This window comes from Aythya ferina (assembly GCF_964211825.1).
Source record: "Aythya ferina genome assembly, chromosome: 29".
NCBI classification, from domain to species: Eukaryota; Metazoa; Chordata; class Aves; order Anseriformes; family Anatidae; genus Aythya; species Aythya ferina.
This window is the reverse complement of record NC_140326.1, coordinates 3,174,224-3,195,218: the sequence shown is the minus strand read 5'-3', so window position 1 is coordinate 3,195,218 and position 20,995 is coordinate 3,174,224. Positions and strand designations below refer to the sequence as shown.

Genomic DNA, 20,995 nt, shown 5'->3' with positions numbered 1-20,995 from the left:
ACTTTTTTGTTTGTCGTCTGTGTTGGAAATGAATGCTGTGTTTGAGCACAGGTTGTGTCATGTGGGTGCAGTGACAACTGAAGTGCCACTGTGCATTTACATTTCAGTGTCATTATCACAAAAATTCACATCAATACAAAACCACCAATAGCAGCTGCTTTCCTCTCTCCATGCCTTTGGCAGTGGTCTCCATCCTTCATTCCCAAATCACAGACATCATGCGGAGAGGTTTTCCTCTTGGTGAAACCCCTGAAATACCATTCATTTCCCAAGGAAATGACTCTGTCCTGCTATTTTGTTTTTTTCTTTTAAACAGAAAGAGTTGTTAATCTGCCAAACCAAGGACAAGCAAATTATGGCATTGCTGCCAAAGACAGCAAGTGGGCAAATTCAAGCATCACCTGGCTCAGCTGTAGGAAAACGGAGTTTTAGCAGCACCAGAAAAGAAGGTGCCAGCTAGAGCCTGCCTAGATGAAATTCCTTCTGGCACATATTTGTGCCTCCAGATACAACATGTAGGATTTTGGGATGGTGAAACTGATCTTTTATTTTTCAAACAAAGCCTGCAATCTCATAGACATCATCACACAGAGCTAAAATAATATCCATGTCATGATAGTAGTACTCAGTGCTGAACTGGAGAGAAGAAAACAAGATCTACATTATAACTGTAGGTATCACAGTTTAACTCTGAAAAAAAAAAAAAAAAAAACACTTTTTTTTCCCCCAAAAAAAGAAGTCACTTGGTATCTGTAAATCATACTCCAAAATCCTCCCACCAGATCCACACAAAGGACCCCCTCTCAGTCTGTAGCACAAGCTGAACTAACAGAAGGAGTTTGCCCATAGAAGATCAGAAAATGATTCTTGAATGATTCTTGAAGTCAGTAGATTCATGCAAGCATAGCACCAGCAGTTTAACTGAAGCCACAGGAGTCCTCTCCAAAGCACAAGGTCCTTCTATATTTGTGGGTAAGAGGCATAACTGGCAATCCCACAGTGGTTTGCATGGTTTCTTGACATGCGGATATAGCCATCGTCACCAAAACGCACACCCCAACTTTTGGGAGAAGAAACAATCTATTAGACATTAGAAAAAAAAATCCTTTTTCTGTGAAGCAGCAGCTTTATCAACATTCTAACATTTTTGAGGTCTCTGTCACAGAGCTTTTTACAGGCAAGCGATGGAATAAAACCATTCAGACGTCCTTGTGTCTGTGATGAAGTGTTTTGATCAACTGCTTCACGGAACTTCAAATTCCGGATTAAGTTTCAACAGAACATATCAACATAAAGGGAACTTTAAATGCATTTAAAATACTTATACACACTTTAAGTTCCTTCACATTGCTAGGAGGATGTAAAGATTTCTTTGATGTTGTTAAGCATGAATCCCTAGAGAACAGTTTAAGGCCCAATACCAGTGTTCAACTCTGTAACAACTCCCATCACGTAGGCATCCAGCTAGCTGACCTTCCTCTAATCTATATAAATATCAGTTGTTATAAAATCTGTAGTCTGAGGCTGCCAATGTGAACAAAGGGAGATGACCTATGAGAAGCCTACCACGGTAGATAGTGAGCATGTAGATTTTGTTTACTTAACTGCAGTGCATTTACCTGTTTTTCACAAGCCAGTAATCCTTATCATTTAGGGTGCCATAACCAATCACGAGTACTCCATGATTCACCTCCTGTGTGCACCGTGGGTCATCATACACACCTGAAAAGCAACAGAGTTTGAAGAAAGCATGCCAGCAGCCCACCAGACCCCATCAGCAAAGCAGGCCTAAATTCAACAGTGTCTATGCTAGAGGCTGATAGCAGCTAATGCTACTATCTTAGGTTTTGTCATATTGGTGCCTTATCTAGCGACTGAGGCCTGACTTGCCATATTCAACCTATATTTAAGTTTCATAAGCTTTACAGGTAGAGAGAGACAGAAGACAAAACATGGCCACAGATCTGTGTGGCCTCCGGGGTGAAAAGGACGTACCTGACTTGTACAAGAAGAATGTGGGCTGGGTTGCATCAATGGCAACAGAGACTGGTCCAATATTGGCTACAGCATCTTTCAGGGCTGCTTCATCAGCATATGGGAGCTCAACATACTTGGAGCAAGTGGCAGCTCGTGTGGAAACGTTATATTGACATGTCCCGTTCTGGTAGATACAAGCAGGAGTTAAGAAGAGGAACACATGGAATCTACCAGGAGCATCTTAAGTCTTTCAGGTACTTGTTTTTCTGCCAGCCCCCTTTTACTTCATGCTACCCTATTATTCGCTTTTCTTTGACCACCATTTTTCTGTACACAGAATTACAGAGTGGATGGCAGAAGGGACCTGAAGAGGTTGTGTTGTCCACCTCACTTCCCCACAGCAAGAACAGCTAAACCATTTTATTAGTATTCTCTGCCCTTTTTTTCCTATAAACCTCCAATGATAATACTTCTACCATTTTGCTAGAGCAACTGGCACTGCTTCCTCACCCTTCCCATCAGAAGATTAACCTCACATTTAACTTAAATCTCCTCTATTGTAAATTAAGCCTGTGGCTCCTCATTCTCTCTCTAGACACAGGTAACAGCATCTTTCATCCCTGTAGCTGCGTTATGCGTGTTTTAAGACTTGTATTTCACTTTCCTCCTTGAACTAAAAAGCTGTTCCTTTGACTTTCTATCACATGCCATGTTTTCAAGACACCAGGGCATCTATTTTTTTGTCTCTGGTCAACAAGACACTTAGCAGGAGGATATTTATTTGCTCGTGGCTCAACAATGTGAAACAACATCAGGAACAGCATGCTGCAGAACTTACACAGCAGCTTTTCAAAAAACTGTCTAAATGTAGTTCACTGGAAACCTCTGCCTGCTGAAATGGTAGAAATACAAATATCCCATTTTTAAACTACTGAAGATGGAATAATACAGAGAGCTCAGAACAGGGCCCAGGAGTGCTGTCCCATTTTTCTCTTCCATGTGTTGTGATGCCTCATAATTTATGTAGGACAGAAATGAACCTGTAGAAAGTCTGGCTCCAAGAATTCATTCACCCATGAAGGGGAAAAAAAAAAAAAAAAAAAGAAAGCTGAAGTTCTCTTCCCCAGGGTTCCCAGGATTTAAAAAATCATCTGCAAAGACTACGACTATACAGGAGACTGGTGAAAACCAAGACAGAGGGAAACCAAAATTGGAGGAGGGAGGGGGCAGCCACGCAAGAGAGCAAAACAAATTACCACCTTGCTTCCTCACTCCTTTTAACACCCGGGTGTTTCTCTAAGGATTTCACATACTGTTTCAGAATGATGCCTACCTGAGCCATGTATGGGTAGGATTCATCTGAGTCAATCCCATTGTTGTCTATGATGTACTGGAAAGCTCTGGTCATAAAACCTCCACTGCAGCCCTTGTTCCCATACATCATGGAGCAGTCAACCAGATTCTGTGCGCTCAAGGACACCAGCTTCCCCGTTTTCAGCTTCACTTGGGCTTCAAGGGCTCCCACGGCACTGAAGGCCCAGCATGACCCACAGGCACCCTATAAAAGCCCCAGCAAGGCTCAGGCACTGTCCCATGCTGCCCCAGCATGGATCAGGATGGGGAGAGCTTCGCACCTGGTTCTTCACCTCCGTGACACAGCCCTTCTCTCGCCAGTCCATGGTGTCCGGGATGCTGCCGCCTAGCTGCGGTTGGTACATGGAGGACCGGTTGTGTCCATGGGGAACTTTCAGCCCAGTCAGCAGAGCAGACACTTCCTCACTGGTCTGAGGGTAGAAGCACCAGTTCATGATGCCCCTTCATCTGATAAGGCTTACATGGGGGGCATGGGAGGTGGCAATGGGTTTCCCTCAAGCTGAAGGAGTTAGAGGGTTTGGGGAGATCCCTACCTTTTTACGTATTTTACATTTGAGTTCTAGCTGCTCATTGACAAAGGCAAGAAAAAGAAAATATGAAACTTGACTCCAGCCCCAGAAATCCCTAGAAGCCAGTATGTCTCATTAACCAACACTACAGTCTTGGGGTATGGAAGGAGTACAATTTGCACATACACATAATGACCAAGACCAAGTTCACACACCGCAAACACTAAGGTAATGGGGAGATTTCCTCACACCTGATTGCCTCACGCGGGCAGGCTGAACATGGCAGCGTCAGGGCCGTGCCTACTGGAGGCCAAAAGGAGAGGACGGACCAAGAAGGGCTGTCAGGAGCTTCTCTACCCCAACCCACTTATACATCCTGTTTATCCATCTGTCCGTGTCCCCTGCCCAGGTAACTTGTGAAGCAGCTGACCACCTTGGGGTGTCACCTACCATGTCAGCCAGGTGGTTCATGCCTAGCTGATAGGAGTGCAGCCCCAGGGAGTGCTCCAGGTTGTGCAGCGTCACGAGGCGCAAGTTCCTCTCCCACGTCACGCGTCGCTCCCCTTCCTCTTTCTGAAACCAAACCCAACCCGGCAGCGCTGTGGTGGGCAGCAGAGGCCCCCCAAAGCTATTTCACCCCTGCCCTGGAAGGTTGCTGCCCCTCCCTACCCCCCCCACCAAACCATGCCCCTCACACTGCCCCTACCTGGTGACGATACTCTTTACCATGGGCTTTCTTCCAGAGCTGCCAGTGCCAATCCAGCGTGGGGTCAGGCTGCCCCAGCACAGCTGCCAGCACAGCCAGGAAGGCAACGTATGTGAGCAGCTCCATCTTGCGCAGCCGGGCCCAGGGAGTTGTTGCAATGCCGCACAGGCACTGGGAGCCACGGGCTCAGAGCTGGAGTGGGGCCGTGCTTGACCGCTGTGTGACAAAGCCGGTTTGGTAAGGGAAGCAGAGCAGGTCAAGGTGTCATCACCGGGCTCCCCAGTGTGCCCCTGGCAGGGTTTCCACACTAGGTGACGCCAACTGCCCCATCCTGCCCACAGCCCTGCGCCTGCCACCCTGCGATCCGGGAAGAGGAATCCCACCAGGACTCAAAGTGCCCTTGGGGAAAGCTCAGCTGGACACAATCCATGCCCATTCACACACTGGTGGGCAGGGACATATCCAGACATGCATCAGCTGGTGCTTCCACCCTGAGAAACCCTTATTCATCCCCCTGGCCAGGCGTCTGCTTTCACAAACCTATGTTTTACAGCACCTAAAAGCAAAACAAAACAAAACAGCACACCTATTTTCATGCATCTGATATCTGCCAGCTCTCAAAGAGGGGCTGCTGCAGAGGGGTGCTTGGAAGAGATTAGATAGAGACAAAGCCCCATGTACAAACATTTATTCAGTTCTACTTCCTCAATGCTCAGTTCTCCCACAATTGTAAGACACAAATGCAATCCACATACCTGGGCAGCCTTCTGCCAGCTCAGGGAGCACAGACACCAGCGGAGGGATGCCAGGGGCCTGTCCAGTGTCCCGACTGCCACCCCAGGGCTGGGACACACGGGGGCTCACACATACAGTGACCGCAGCTGCGACTCGCAGATCAAATCACATGAGCTGAGAAATGAGGAAATGCTCTGATTTCGTTTTCACTTAGCTGAGACCATGCCCATGGCGCCTGATCCAGCTCCTCCACTCCTGACAGAGGAGGCCATACATCAGTGCAATTAAAGCAAGCACAAAAAAAAAAAAAAAAAAAAAAAAAAAAAAAAAAAATCACTTAATCACTTTTTTTCTTCTCAGACCGGAAGATGTGGTTTAAACATGGCCACATTCTGGAGCTGAACCTGATGCATCTGTGGCCGGTCCCTGCTGCACTGCAGAGAGAACTGCATTTAATGCACATTAAGTTGCAGGCAGCACAATCAGTCTGGAAACTCAGCAGCGAGTGTCCTTGGAACTTCACCAGACTCCCCCCTAGAGGAGAGCGAGGCAGGAGGACACATTCCTCTGCACCATGCAACATAAAATGGCTGCAAGAAACCATCTTCTGTGAGAGGAGGAGGAAGCAGCACGATGTCACAGGAGCTTTAAGATTCAGCTGAGTCATTTTCTGAAAGGCAGCTGTATCTGCTGGAGGTTGCAAGAGAGCAATGATAGAGAACCCTCCACCTAAATACTTTAAGTAATTCCCAAAAGATTTCCCCTTACTGGTGGATGTTCCTGGGGAGAGTGAATGAAATGGTCATACGTGAGACACTTGAGCAATCCAGCTGCGATCGCTCACAATTTCCACTGCTCATCTGTAGAAATACAACTGGGTTCCTAAGAAAGGTAAGGCTAGAGCTAGATCCACACATGCTTGATCTGCAGGGTGAGCGGTGGCATCTCAAGAGCTCGTCCCAGAGCTGGAGGCCCATTTAAATCTGGGAACAGGTTCCATAGCTAGCGACCCCACAATAAATCACACAGTTCCTCACCAATCCAATGTAGCCCTCACTGCCAAAACACACCCTTGAACTTTTGGAAGAAGGAAAAAATAAAATTAGACAACAGGAAGAAACTGCTTCTTTCCCGTGCCATCCCTCCATCACTGCCACTGAGTTTTTATTGTTGTTGTTAATACTGAACCCACTCTCTGCTACAACCCAGGTCATGTTCTGTCCCCAGCCGTCACAGATTTTGCCAAACTTTCATCTTCTGGCAAAAAGAGAGGCTGAACCTTCTCACTGATACCTTCTCACTGCTAGATGTTGCTGCCCCGAACTCTTCTTGATGGAGGAAGCAGAGGGAAATGATTTATTTTTTTTTCTACACACTGGAGTGTGTCAAAGCCACCAGGAAAATACAAGGCAAAGGTACACAAATTGTTTTTTGCATTCTAAAAATACATATTTTGAAAAAGGCCTACCAAGGCCAGAAATTAGACCTACAGGAGGAAACCAGTGTTTCTTTAGCCCAACACTGACATGAGAGCAAGGGAGTGCTGTTTAGAGAACTACCCGCATTTTGTTTGTTTTCAGTTGCTGAACGTAGCTTTGCTGACATCACAAGTTTTTCCTAGAGATGCAGCTGTATGAGCAGGACTGTTGCATTTCAGCACTTTTTATTGTTGTTGGTTTCTTCTACGTTTTGAACAGTAAAAAAAAAAACATCCAGAGATGCACTGAAAGGTAATTCCAGACAAGGAGCAGCCCAGCTACAGCAATCCTTTATGCTATGGCTCCAGAACAATGAGCTACACAGAAGCATTTTCACTATGTCCATCGTGGTTTATAGGTCTTAATTAAGGGCCCATCACAATGCTTTTGTGATTGATTTGGGCCCTCAAACACACCTAAAGAAAGCTGTCGTGCACTTAAAAGCTGTTTTATTCCAGCAGCATGGCATAAGGAGGTCAGAGAGCTGTGCACCCACCTGCCCCGAAAGGAATTATATTCACTCTCCAGGGACATTACTGATGCCACTGATGCCTGTCACCAGGAATTAAGGCAACGTAAGTTAAATGCAAGTGAAAGTCAAAGCTGCAAAAATTTACATTCAGTGAAGGCAGGCTGCCAGAAGGGAAGATGCACCCACTTGGTGCAGGAGGAAGGTGGGCTGGCTGGCACCCATGCAGGCAGGGACTGTACCTACACTGGCACCAGTGTCCTGCAGCACAGCTTCATCAGTGTGTACAGGAGCTGCCCATGCCACTGAGGTCATAAGCAAGACACACCATCCTGGCTAAAGCAGGAAAGGGAAAAATGCAGGGATGTTGTGCAGTATCTCATGCAAGAGACCTGGTGAGGTACAGACACTATACCTGGTTGTGCCCACAAGGGACTTTCATCCCAGTTGGCAGAGCAGCCGCTTCCCTGCTGGTCTGGGAGGAAAGCAGCATGCCTGCATTCACCATATGCTGATGTTTGACTTTGTACATCAGAGGAGCATACCATAAAAAACAAAAAAAAAGCTCATTTTTAACTTTTATTTTTTTCTTTTGGTGTAAATTTCTAAAGCAAATATCGCCTTGCCTTCCTGTTAGGGCTCACCATGAGCTTTGCTGCAGCCATTTTTGCAATTTGTTTCATTAAAAGGAGCTCTTGGGTTTCACTGGGGGGGGAGGGTGATGTGGGGATTGGGCTGCAAAACACCACCCAGTCCTGGCATGGACATTCACCGTGAAGCCAGGGCACTGCAGCCTGCACCAGCTGCTTATTTCTAACTCTGCTTTACTTCCACTCCTTTGGTCCCCCCCATTTCTTCAGCCTGCTGCAAGAGTCCTGCAAAACCAGAGGAGATCTTTCCCATCTCCAGCCAACAAAGGAACCAGGCACTACTTTTTCCTGTTCTAAGGCCACCAGTATTTCCTGGTCCCCATGGTGGCAGCAGCCCCTTCTGTCCTGCTTTGTCCCAGCCAGCTCCAACCACTCCGGGAGGGAACGGCTTCCCCCCAACTGCCCCCCCAGAACGCCCCTCTCAGAACTGTGTCAAGGCAGCACAAAGCAAATCAGACTGAGCTTTATTCCCAACGTTGTTTATTTTAAAAATAAAACCATATTTTCCACAGCCCCCTGGGCTGAAGGGGGAGACAGGCAGGAGGGCCAGATCACACCCTCAGCACAGGGAGGTCCATGTCTGGCTCCCAGAGGCAAAGACTGGCACCAGGCCAGTTTGCACAATCATCTCCAGACAGATCAGCCCTGTGGAGCTGGCCAAACCTGGCCCAAGCATCAACTGCCCTGGGAAGGTGGCATCAGGCACACGTCATGCTGATGGGGCCTGGGATGAGCTGATGGCAGCGGTTCTCTGTAGCTGGGAACTTGCCCCTCACCTGGGTGAGATTTCTCATGGGGGAGCAGCAATGCCCCTGGAGCGATAGCAGCTTCGGAGACTGAGAACGAAAGGTGTGAGTCTGAAGACAGAAGCAGGGCAGGGCAGCCTGATGGGCACAGGAAGGGAGCAGGCTGGGAGTGCTCACATCTTGGGGAAGCTGGCAAGATTGGCGATGCCACAGGCGTTGTTCATGTTGCGTGCCAGGAGCACGTAGCCTTTGTTGCCCCACTCCTCACCCCAGCTGCAGCACGAGAAGGAACAGCCTGAGCTACCAGCAAAGCCTAGGCAAACCCTGACCCAGAAGATCTGTCCCGTCATACCTGTTCTTGATGATCCAGTGCTTGGTGCCCTTCTGCGTGCCATAGCCCACTGCTAGCACTGCATGGTTGATGTTTTCAGCATTACAGCTCTCATCATAATACACACCTAGGGGACAGGACAGGTGATCACACTTGGGACAAACCACCTGGCCGTGACTCAGTTTCCCCAGGCTGATAATGATCTGGCCACCAGCAGAGTAGGGGTTCCCCCTGGCTCTCACCCCGGCTGTAGAACTGGAAGGAGGGCAGGCTGGCATCAATGCCCACAGAGACGGGTCCAATCCTGGCCACAGCCCTCTTCAAAGCTTTCTCATTGCCTTCAGGAATTTCCCGATAGCCACGGCACTTGGCCGCCTTTCCGGTGGGGCTGTACATGCAGCTCTCGTCCTGCACAGAACCAGCAGGGGCCAGGTGAGAAGGGGACGGGAAGGTCACCCTGGGGGGGTGCAGGTTACCCAACCCAGCCTCCCAGACCCTGACCTGGCCAATGTAGGGGTAGGCATCCTCCGAATCTATGCCGCGGTTCTGCCGGACATACTCAAAGGCGTTGGTCATGTAGCCACCACCGCAGCCATTGTTGTTGGCCACACAGTCCACCAGGTTTTGAGGGCTGAGCGAGAGCAGCTTCCCTGTCTTCCGCTTCAGCTGCCCCTCCAGTGCGCCCACCGAGCTGAAGGCCCAGCACGAGCCACACTGGCCCTATGGGGACGCAAGGGGTAAAGGCAGGGAGCTGACGCACTCTGGACACCCCAGCACCCCCAGGGGCACCCCACTCACCTGGTTCTTGACAGGTGTCACGTAGCCCTTCCTCCTCCAGTCCACAGCAGCAGGAGCTCTGTCAGTCCAGTCAGGGATATAGAGTGTCTCGTTGTGGTGTGGGCGGCTCCGGGGAACCTTCAGGCCTGTCATTGTCCTCACCACCTCCTCACTGGTCTGTGGAAGGAGCCGAAGCAGGTGGGTGAAGCCATAGGGCTACTGGGCAGAGCACCCAAGGGTGCTCTGACTGTCCCCTCTCTCCCACCCCATCGCCGGCCCCCCAGTCACTCACCATGTCACCCAGGTGGTTCATGGCCAGCTCAAAGGTATGGACACCCAGCGTATGCTCCAGGTTGTGAGTGTTGATATACTTGAGGTTTTTCTCCCAAATCAGCCTCCGTGCCACCTCATCCGCCTGCGCCACAGGGTGAGACAGTGTCGGGGCACAGCACAGGATGAATGGGTCCTGCCCACGTCCCCCTGCCACCATGGGGACTCACTCCACTGCTTCACACCCCAAAAGATACCAGCACCAACCCCATGCAGATGTCACCTCCCTAAGATCTGTCACCCCATTCCCCACGTAGCCCCAGTAATCTCCAGGGTCCAGTCCCCTCCTGTGGGGCTCTGCCGTACCTCACCATTGTACTGCTTGCGGTACGTTTTCTTCCACAGGTCCCACTGGATATCCAGTGCCCGCTCAGGTTGCAGCTGGGCCACCACCGTGGGGACAAACAGGACCAGCAGTGTGGGCCACCACATCCTGGGGGACAGACAGACACTGTGGGATGGGGACAGAGGCCATCTGAGCCTGGCAGTGCTGGAAGGGAAGGACAGGACCCTGTGCATACCCCAGTTTCAGGGGATAGTCCCTGTGCTGGTGCTGGAAGGGACCCAAACCCTGCGGCCACAGGAGCCTCGGGCTGTAGGGGACTGGAAATCTGTGACCACCCTGTTAAGGAGTGGTGGGAGACCAGCACCATCCCCCTGGGGACCAGGACCCTCAGGCCATGCTGCTGTCAAGCCTTGGGGGACCAGGACCCACTGCCCGCCCTGTTTTCCAGGCCAGGGCCCTGCTGCAGGCGACACTGGCTGCACACAGGCATCACATGAGCAGGGCAGCTGGTTCCCATTACAGCCCCGCTGAAGCCTTCCTCACAGCCTCCAGCTCCACCAGGGCTCCCCAGACCCCAGGGAATCCAGGTCTGGGGGTACAGGCTGGAGGGGACCAGGAGCCCTGCCCCCCTGGTTGCTTTAACCATTAAGACCCTTAAGTCCTCTTTCTCGCCAAGCCCCCAGGGCAGAGCAGGGGACACCAGCCCAGGAGTGCAGCCCCCACCCCCACTCCCTGCTCTGTGCCCGTTTCCCATTTCGTATCCCTAACAGGGAGAGCCCTGAGATGGCCATGTAGGGCCCCATTTCCACCCATCCCTGCTGGGCTCACTTTCCCTGGAGGGCAGGAGCCACCCAAGTGTCCCAGCAGCACCCTGACAGGCCCTGGGCTGCCTGCAGGACCCTCACCCACTTACCCCGACATCCTGCTATCGGTGGGAGCGTGCCACAGCCCGGACTGGGGATGCAGCTGCCGCATCCACAGCTCTTTTATGCTGATGGATTGAGGAAGTTGGAGGCAGCTGGAAAATTTTGGCAGTCGCCTGGGATTGCACAGTGTTGGAGAGGAGGAGGAAACAGGAGGGGGGAGAAGGGAGGGGGGTATGGCAAGAGCTCTACCCTGGCTTCACGTGATGCTGTAGGGCAGAGCTGAGTCAGCCCCACCCCAGGGACCAGCAGCTTGGGGTCTGTTCCCAGGGGCACTCTGCTGCCCCGCTGGAGACCCCCGAGCCAGCCCAGCACCCCACAGAGGGCTGAGCACCCGCTTGCTTCAGGAGCGGCATCGCACAGCAGGATTAGGCCTGAGCAGTTCATTGTCATTGTGCAATGCTTGGAGCACTCAGCATAGGGCCCCAGCTCTGCCTGTGGCTGCTCTCCCGCTCTGTGACCTCCTGCTGGGGCAGGATTTGGGCCACCCCAGACACCCAGCCCCCGCTGGGGGGGACGGGTCTGGGAGAGCTGCGGCCCCATGGCCCAGCCTAGCGTCCAGGCAGCATGGCCATGGGGAAGCAGGGCCAGACGGTGCTTTCTGCTGTGACTGTCACCCCATCATGTGGCTCCCATGGGGACGAGTCAGAAAACCCTCCTTATTCACATTCCAGAGGGCCCCGCTGTGACACCACCATCCCTATGCCTGCATTCACCACCCCTGTCCCTGCAGACCCCACAGGGACATCTTCACCCAAAGAGGGATGAACCACCCCAGGGCCACGCTAGGAGCAAGGGGCACTGAGAGGACGGGGGCTGCACTGCATCCATGCCACCATCCCCAAAGGCTCCCCTCAGAGGGAGGGACCCACATCCTCCACCATTGCCCCTGCCCCCCCCCCCCCAAGTGCACCCTCCCCAGCTGCTGAGGAGCAGGGGCTGAATCAGACCAGAGCTCTGCCACACATTCACCCCCCCCCCCGAGGCGGCCCCAAGCACGGGGCCTTGACTCGTCTGCATGTGATTGAGCCACAGCCCCGCAGCCACAGCACAGCTCAGGGCCACGCTCCCCTGCCCCAACCTGCACCAGGCAGGGGCTGGAGATGGGTCAGGGGCAAGGAGGGCTAACGGGGGTACCAGGGAGGTGCACTCTCCCCAGCTGCAGGGAGGGCAAGGCAATCCACGCAGGCCCCAGCCAGGCTCCAACACGAGCCAGCAGATCACAAGGGCTGCTAATGGGTTCCAGACCACAATCTGCAAGCAATTAAAGAGGGGGGAGGGGAAGGAAGGGAAGAGCTCGGGAAAAGGCAGCAGGTAGGCACCCGACCCCTCCGTGCTGGCCTGGCATCGCTGCCAGGCTCAGAAAGGGGATTCGGGGCAACCCTGACAGGGGCACAGCCCCAGGGCAAAAGCTGGAGGTGGTAGAGGGGAGGCAAGCAAGGAGGCAGCAATAACACAGAGCTTTGAAAAAGGGAAAATATCTTGTTGTAAAATCTCTGCTACATATAATCATCTGCAACCCCTGCACCGACAGAGCCCTGGGCCCAAAACAAGCCCCCAGAGAGGAGGGTTGGCTCCTGCCTGCCCCAAGCAATTGTATGAAAAAACACCCCCCACACACATTGAAAAATACAATTATCAAAACAGAACATGATGGAACACTCCTCACCCCCTGCTGTCCCATCACGCCCCCTGCCCTCCCCAGCTCTGTCCCTCGAGCAGCATGAGAAAGGGCACAGGTGCCAAAACCCAACCAGCCCCTTGCCACTCCTGGTCTTGAGCTGCTGCCAGCACCACAGCCAGGCCAACATTTCCCAACAGACTTGGCAATTTTTTCCCCCAACAGGCTTGGCATTTGCTGGCTGCTCAGCCTATTTTCCCCAGCTGCTTGAATTGTCCATGGCAGGACCTGAAACCCGGGGTCTGCAGCAGCATCACCCACCAGAGCTTAGATGCCCATGGGCAGGAAGGAAGGGAGAAACATGCTCTAAGCCCGGGGAGATACAGACCTAACAGTTTCATCTTTTTTTCCATGCAGCCCCCAAGGTCCTGATGTGTTCAGGGGTGGGTTCAAAGCACCAACAGCAAGTCCAGCTCCCACTGCTGCCCTGGGACAGAGCTCAACAGCTGGAGATCAGTCCGGAAAGTATCAGAGCTGTAGCTTCAAAAAAGGTCAAGCTCCCCTCCAATACCCAGGGCTTGATTTATGTAGAAAGAAGAATTTTCCTCTTCTTTTGACAGGGAAGTGCTGATCCATTCTCCATCTGGTCAGGTAAGAACAGCTTCATCACTGGAGGACAGTGTGGTTTGATGCTGGTCCTTCACACACCCCCTTTGTCCTGCAAGCATGCACCACGAACCCAAGTATGAACACCTGGGACAGTTAACACCATACTATACAAAATAGATCTCCTCTAAGCCTGAGGAAACTCCACAGCCTGACAACCAGTGAACTGGCAAGAGAGACAGCATGGGGCATGATGGGCTCCTGCAGGCAAAGAGGGACCCAACACAGTTATTGCTGGTAGCAGTTTCCCTGGATTTAAAAAAAAAAAAGATGGGGGATTGATCAAGGGAGGATTCCCAGCTCTGTAATAGGAGGTTTGCATTTTTCATAGGTAAATTTGAAGCAAAATTTCAAGAGTCTTCCTTCCCCAACAAAGGCAGGAGGAAAAAAAAAAAGGAAAGTTCTGTTCCACTTCCACAGAAGAGGAACTTCTCTGTGTCTTTGTAAATACTGAAATTCATTTTTTACTTTACAGTAACACAAATGTTTCACTCAAAGCCTTCCCCATACAGACATTATCTGCTAGGTAAGTCTCCAAAATCTGCTTTTTGGAGGTTCTCCCCTCACCACTGAGACCTGAAAGTCACCACAACCCTTCCTTTCACCACACCAAAGAGGATGCCATTCCACAGGGGGGTCTCACCAACATGCAGGGAGGAGGGAGAAATGCTCAGCAGACTTCATCCAAAACAAAACCAGGTTTCCAGGAAAGATTAATATTCTTTCCCCACTGCAGTTATGCTGCTTCCTTCCAAGTCAAACTCCACAATGAACAAATCCTCCAGTTGAAATTTAAGCACAACTTGCCATCACAGAGGGAATCAAACTGTTCTTCCAGACCCTACACAGCCTGAGGAGAGCAAGATTTACCACAAGTTTTTCTGCTGAAGAATCCAGCAGATACAAAGTCAAGATTTATTACTATCTTTTTAAATCATTCTGATCCCTTTTCTTCTGCTCTCCTCCATTTTGTGATTTGGCAACAGCGTCACCACATAGCAGGCATTTTTCTTTAAGACTGTGAATGTAAGAGTGAACACTGCTGTTCAGAGCACGTAGTGAAAAATGCAGTTTCCTAGCCAGTTCCTGAATGAATCCAGGGCCTCTGTGCAGTGAACCAGACATCTAGCTCCAAAATAAAGGTGAGAAACTTGATCTAGAAATGGTAAAGTTGCATGGAAAGTGCAGAGCAGTCCAATCCACCCTATCCCTCCCCCCCCAAAAAAGCGCCCATTGAAACATTGGTTCATGACAGCATGAAACCATCAGCTGCAAACCTGATGCATCAAGAAAAAAGCTACATACATAATATTTTTATGGCTCGTAACTATCCTGTCATTCACACGAATGACTGGGCCCCAAGAGAGTTTACGTGTCACACTGACAGAGGCCCATATTGATTGCACAGTTCACAGAAGAGATGGTGTCCAAACACACACCAACATGCCTGCAAACATGGGAATCTAAATAAAGCACACCGGACTGGAGACACTGTAACAACCTTCCAAAGACACCAAAGCTTCCACCAGTAGGTGACTCCTGACAAGAAAGCTTGCTTTTGACAAAGATTCTTACCCAAGCATCCTCCAGACTTCTGTTATACAGAGCTCACACTTGGAAGAGTTTCTTCCAATATTTAAAAAGTTACAATACTTTTTGTGTTTTATAGAAAAGAGTCACAATATAGAAGGTTGAAATAGAACAGTATGAGCCACCTTATGAGTTCTGGGGTAAGAGGCAGGCTGTCTGCAATCCAGACTGGAATCCCCCCCTAGCAACCCAGTATGCTGAACAAAAACTGCTCACAAGCAGTTCTGGAAATGTGGGGCCATCAGGCAATGAGCATAGCTGCTCTCACAGAACTCTAGTGCTCCTCAATCCTCCTGGCAAACAGTCCTCGCTGCCAGCACCGCATGGAGGAGATGCCCGAAACCACAGCATCATCTTCCTGCACAGGCCACCCATCCTCCAGGCTGTCAGGCAGAGCTTTGCCTCCAGAAGGTTGGAAGTGTTTAGAAAGTTCAGCAGTCTTTGAAAAAAAAAAAAAAAAAAAAAAGACTTAGGTGTTTTCCTTTACACATGGATATTATATATAGCTATAGTTTGCTTTCCCCAGCACTTGTTTTATTCTGAAAAAGAAGGGAATATATTCAGTTCTGGGAACTCTTCATTGTTGTAGTTGGGTCCTTGGTCTCCCAGCATTGTCAGCATGTCCTGTGAGGATATAAGAACAGAGTTATATCTGGACTAGGATAGCACACTGGTAATTTAGTCACCTATTAGTTTGTTAGAGGAGATACTGCAGACAAGATGTCAACTTCCCTCTCAAGGGCACATAAGGCTTGTGTCTGAGGTTGCAGGAGAACAGTGAATTTAAATCACAAGCAGTGACTGTACTGTCTCCCTTTTGAAAACTGGGAGCACCATCTCACAGGAGGAATATGAACTCCAGAGTTATCTTCACCTTATGTGGTTTTGCAAATTTTGGTGTTCTTTTTGTTGGTGGGAGTTTTGTTTTTTGTAAGTTATAGCTAGAAGGGTTAATTCAGCTGCAAAACTGGCAGAGCTTTGTGCTGATTCTGTAACACATCAAAACACAAAGCCAGTCCAGCCAAGGCATTTCTGCCCTCTGCTTCCTGGTTCCAACTCCACCAGGTTACTCAGAAGTTTGATACTTCACCAGTTATTAAACAGGGACAAGATGCCTGCACTTCAGCCCACACCTAAGCAAACACCATTCATCCCCACAACTTTGGCCTTCACCAGTCCTCACACAGGAGGTTAAAAAAAAAAGCACCGTCTTACTGAGAAGACCTCAGGCTGACTTGGCTGCGGCTGCTGCACGTGCTGCTCCCCAGACGGCGGGCCATGGTGCTGTCCTTGCCACTGCGGCCACATTCCCACACCTTCTGTTGCCCGTGTCTGGAATGGAGTGGGGGTCTGCGCTGCCTCTGTTGCTGTTCAAGAGGGAACAAGCCAGCAAGTTTTTCTAGGTGCAACCTGGGGTTTTTCAGTATTTCAAAGCGCGCAACTCATTTGTGGTGTCTAGCTGTTACACCAGGAACAGGGTGAGATCTCCCCTCTAGGGAGAGCCACTAAACTGTCACATGCATTAAAACATTTGTCTGGTTCTGCCCATCTACGGGGCAGAACAACAGATGCAGGTGTCCAGAAGGGTTTGTTTTCTCTCACTTGGCCTTAAAATTGATTGAAACTCACCTGTCCAGGACCCTTGCACTATGAGTATTGTTAAATCTGTTAAGGGCAGCATCTGCCAAAGCAAGAATTTAGCTGTGCTCTTAACATCTGGGCTTTCCCAACATACAACAAATACTGTAGAGCACTATCACATCAAGACAGTATCTGACTGATGCACTCAGCTCTATTCTGATGAGATTTTGTTGGTACTCCACCAACCTCCCCAACCCCCCAAGCTGTACTCACTGAAGCCAGTGCCACGGCTGGCAAGGTTTGGGTAAGCAGTGCCACTGGGGGAAGCAGTAGAGCCAGGTGCTGTCATTGGGCTGAAGGAGGATGGGGTGCCTTGGAAAGTCCCCATGCTGAATGAAGGGGGCCGAGTCTTCACTGTTTGGGATGCCACTTGCTGAACAACAACAAGAAATGGGAGAGGAATGAGAGATGCTGTTATTTGCACCCTCATTTTAACTAGAGTGAGAAGTTGGACTGGCCCAGCTTCACACCTAATGACCTGTCTCCAAAGGAGAAAGTACGTATACAGAGTATGTCCCCTTTCCATTCTTGCCCATCTGCCCTAAATTGTGCCAAACACTTTTTTCAAAGCAAAGTGCTTATCTTTGCCTGCATTTGCACAGCACCTAATGCAACAAGAAGCTGACAATGACGGGAAAGGGAAAAAAGGGTCTTAGACTACTTCAAGCACTCAAAGCAGCAAACACATTCCCTCCCATCTCTTCTTCCTCTAATATTTCTACTGAGAAAATAGTAGAAAGGAACTAATTAAAACCAACAACTTTGGTGAGGTGTGGGGTAAAGTAGAGAGCACAGCGTAGCCCAGCAATTCACCCCAACAGCCATTGGTATTGCAACCCTTCAAGCTATTCAAATGCCAATGTGAGCAGTAAAAAGCACTCAACACACAGCACTGCTCTGCTAGCGAGTTAAAGCAGGTTGATTCATGCTGATGAGAAGGGCCTGTGGCACGGTGGGGGCTCAGGGCTTGCACTGAGGGTTCATACTTTGCTACCTGGGGTGTGAATGGTGGCCGAGTCCCCGGAGCCCAGTTGGTTCCGCTGACCTGAGCAGGGTTGGAGTGGCGTGAAATCTGTGCTAAGATCCGGCCTGCTGATGAGGGCTGTTGCTGAATAATGTTCACAGGAGGTACCATGCTGCTGCTCCTGGAAGAAGGGAGAGGCACTCAGAAGGATGCTAGGTATCACATACAGGACAAGCAAGCAAAAACACCATCCATGCAACTTACTGGTAGGGGAAAGTGAGCCCAGAAACATGGAGTAACTTTGCTCACATGCCAGTGTTCAACACGTTGCCCTGCTACAGACAGCTAGCAGGAGCTGCTGGGTTTGTAAGCAGGACTACTCTCACCCAGCTCAATTCTTACACTACAGTCTAGGCATGTCCAAGAGCTATAGCTACCCCACAGATAAGCTTCAGTAAGCAAAACAGCAGAGGGATATCAGGAAAAAAGTCTGATGAGGTGATGATGAGGATGTGGACTTGTACAGCAGAGGAGATGCTGGGCCAACTGAGGAGGGCCCCCTCAAAGCTCCTGTACCTCTGACCAAGAGCCGAGTGGCACCAGACAGTAGAGTGGGATACAGAAGCCCTTGCCTCCCCACCCCTCAAAGGGAAAGAGGCCTGGATGGGCTCCCCCTGTATTTTCTGTGCACACTATGTAGGAATGTATGGACAATCACTGCCATGCATGCTGGGGCTAAGAGTCCACATCTTTTGCGGAGGAAGACACAAACTGAACTGGAACAACTGCAGGACAAGATAAAGCTAACACAAGGCCATTCAATGCCCAGCACAGGAAGCCTCACCTGAAGTTCTCGGCAGGCCGTGATGGAGTAAAAGTGTTACCCTGTGGAAAGATGGGCTGGTTGGCAGGGACTGTGCTAGCAGGAATGGCTTTGTTCTGGTCTGTGGAGAGAAGTCAAGAGAGTCACCAGTAGGAACAGGGACAGAGAACAAGCCAGCAAGAGACATGCCTATGTGAAAGAATACTGTTTTGAGCCAAAGCATCATATGTGACTGTTCCTTATCCAGACACGGACTCCAGATGCTTTTGTAAAATCCCATTTAGTTTGATTTCCTCTCCACTTCCCAATAAACTTTGTATTAAGGTCTGCTGGGGATAAAGCATCCACTACATCCTATATTCAGACTAGGAATTATCTCTGTGGTCAAACATGAAGCATCAGACTAAGGCAGGCAGTCTGACACAGAGCTGGAAACAATTTATCACCCACCCCCTTCCCACACCTCTCCAGCAACACACTGGCTGCAGGACAACAGTGTTACAACAGCACCTTAGAGTACTCAGGAGTTATTCACCCAGTGTCAGTCACCACTGTTCTGCAAGACCTAGGCTGACAGAGTCATGCTGAACATCTGCATCCAGAGCTGCTCTGCATGACTGAGCAAAGAGCACTTGAATCAAAACTGAAATCGGATAAACATGCCCCCAGATGCATCTCACAAGCCCAGCGTTCCCTACCTGTATTGATACTGCTGTAGATTTCACTGAACCTTGGGTCCCTCTCCTGACCAAAAAGGCTCTCTGCTTTCTCCAATGGCTTGCTGTGTTCTGGGCCAGCAGCAGTCACAGGCTGAACAGAAACCTGGAAGCAGGTACAAGTGTGAGCCATGAGTACATCAGGCACAAAGGAAGTCAGCAAGCAAGGAGAACAGCTGAGGGCTCTATACACAAAGACCTCACATGCAGGAGGCCACGCTGCTCTCCTGACTCCTAGGTGCTTTCATCAGGACAGCATGGCCATTTCAGGCTGGCAGAGAACTGACACAGACGTAGCAAGGAGAGTTCAACAAGGGTAGATGAAAACTGAGCAAGCAGATCTGCAGAACTCAGGTCAGAATACTTTCCTATTCAAGTTTCCAACAATCTCAACTCAGTCTTATGCAGCCACTTTTAAAGCCCCAGCAAAATGCTATTTAAATAATGCAGGACAACAAATGTAAGGAGTAACTGAAATCCCTATAGATTTACCTGTGAGTGGTCGTAACCAGACAGACTCTCTCTTCCTGGGACCACCTCCAACTCTGTCTGTTGTGGCGGCTGCTGCTGCCTAAAATAGAAAGCGTCTGTAACAGGAGAATAGAGTCTGCTAAAAACGATTGCCAAGGAAACAGATACTCTGTGGTTACACCAATGATTCATTAGCCCAGAGGAGTTCACTGCTGCAGAGAGGAAAGTTTGGGTAGGAAGACTATTTGACAGGAGGGCAGAACCAGCAAGAGAGGCATGGTAAAAGGAGCTGAGCACCTCCTGACCTTGAGGGCAGCTGTGCTGTGCCCATCTCCAGGGGAAGACTGACGCTCTGCCCCAGCTGGGGCCTCTGCATAGAGTTTGAAAGGGCAGGCCGAGATTCCTGGCTTGAGTTCCTTAAAGCAAAGGAGAAAAACACATTTAAAAAATACCAAATGAAAGCAAACAGCTGGCTACTGCTTGTAGGAGAACATGTCTGTCTCAGACAGGACTGGAAACCATTTTTGCAAAACCTATTCAAGTGAAGGATCCTTCCACTCAATTTCCATTGTCTCTGAAAGGGGTGGTGGTGATCCCGTAATACAATGCTAATGGCTGTGAGCCAGAGGGCTGTCTGCCCCCTTCAACTCAGTCACCGAGCAGGGGAACAATTAATAACCTATGCCGGAAGCCTGGCCAGTTCAGCATCATTGTTAAAGCACAAGCACAGGTTGTGGGGTCCTAAAAACCCCCCAAAGTTTTCCATTCAGATCTACATCAGACACTCCAGAGCTGGAGCCTGCAGAAACCACCAGCAGTTTTAGCTTTTAAGCCCAAGACACTGGTGCAGTTCTTTATGTTCTTCTGTTAATTGTCAGAATTTAGTTAAACACATTTTCCTCCCACAAGAAAGGAAGAGAAATACAACATTTTCTCAAGAGTTCTTTTGTAAGCTGCTGATTCTGAAGTAGTACCCCATCTCAAAGATGAAACAATTTTACACAAAACCTACCAAAGATGCACATAGATAAACGGCACCACAAGCAATCAGACAGATTAGTGCTTATCTGCTCTGAATTTGCGCAGTGTATTTAGAAGTTGTATACGGATATGAGAATGGATGTGCGTGGAACAAATGAGTTCAAAGAGATATCTCTAATGCTAGGGCAGGAATTAAGGCCTGTATCAGATCTGCATCAGACTTCAGCCCTG

General features: G+C 49.9%; 3 protein-coding genes and 1 long non-coding RNA gene across 43 annotated transcripts in view; 1 reads left to right on the top strand and 3 right to left on the bottom strand.

Moving 5' to 3' along the window:
- Positions 1-521: 521 nt before the first annotated feature.
- CTSS (cathepsin S) lies at positions 522-5,492 on the bottom strand. The gene is made up of 8 exons (XM_084500780.1): positions 5,322-5,492; positions 4,567-4,782; positions 4,311-4,433; positions 3,612-3,761; positions 3,311-3,535; positions 1,996-2,161; positions 1,620-1,722; positions 522-1,060 (listed from the first exon to the last, which is right to left on the bottom strand). The coding sequence occupies exons 2-8, from the start codon at positions 4,690-4,692 to the stop codon at positions 961-963; spliced, it is 993 nt and encodes a 330-aa protein (XP_084356906.1). The 5' UTR covers positions 4,693-4,782; positions 5,322-5,492; the 3' UTR covers positions 522-960.
- Positions 2,131-2,541, top strand: LOC311425180. The gene is made up of 2 exons (XR_014686250.1): positions 2,131-2,231; positions 2,315-2,541. It is a non-coding gene; the product is annotated as an uncharacterized lncRNA (long non-coding RNA).
- On the bottom strand, positions 5,420-11,461 carry CTSK (cathepsin K). Of its 4 annotated transcripts, none has more exons than XM_084500777.1 (8): positions 11,282-11,461; positions 10,389-10,572; positions 10,045-10,167; positions 9,774-9,929; positions 9,477-9,695; positions 9,218-9,383; positions 8,997-9,102; positions 5,420-5,556 (listed from the first exon to the last, which is right to left on the bottom strand). In XM_084500777.1, exons 1-8 carry the CDS (start codon positions 11,341-11,343, stop codon positions 5,508-5,510), a joined length of 1,065 nt encoding a protein of 354 aa, XP_084356903.1. In that variant the 5' UTR covers positions 11,344-11,461; the 3' UTR covers positions 5,420-5,507. The 4 variants fall into 4 exon arrangements, with proteins under 4 accessions (XP_084356903.1, XP_084356901.1, XP_084356902.1 ...); XM_084500775.1 differs by lacking the exon at positions 5,420-5,556 and adding an exon at positions 8,346-8,917 and having other exon boundaries at positions 11,282-11,458; XM_084500776.1 differs by lacking the exon at positions 5,420-5,556 and adding an exon at positions 8,346-8,917 and having other exon boundaries at positions 10,389-10,533; positions 11,282-11,457.
- Positions 11,462-15,130: 3,669 nt separating this feature from the next.
- ARNT (aryl hydrocarbon receptor nuclear translocator) overlaps positions 15,131-20,995 on the bottom strand; it is a 27,040-nt gene continuing 21,175 nt past the window's right edge. For 9 of the 37 annotated variants that reach the window (XM_084500754.1, XM_084500761.1, XM_084500760.1 and 6 more), the window contains 7 exons: positions 19,805-19,883; positions 19,295-19,418; positions 18,618-18,717; positions 17,804-17,954; positions 17,023-17,182; positions 16,384-16,535; positions 15,681-15,792 (listed from right to left, as the gene is read on the bottom strand). In XM_084500754.1, coding sequence (XP_084356880.1) covers positions 15,703-15,792; positions 16,384-16,535; positions 17,023-17,182; positions 17,804-17,954; positions 18,618-18,717; positions 19,295-19,418; positions 19,805-19,883 — 856 coding nt within the window. In that variant the 3' untranslated portion in view covers positions 15,681-15,702. Of the gene's footprint in view, positions 15,608-15,680; positions 15,793-16,375; positions 16,536-17,022; positions 17,183-17,803; positions 17,955-18,617; positions 18,718-19,294; positions 19,419-19,804; positions 19,884-20,088; positions 20,200-20,995 lie in introns of those variants that run through there. The other 28 variants (XM_084500758.1, XM_084500771.1, XM_084500769.1 and 25 more) reach the window with 6 other exon arrangements.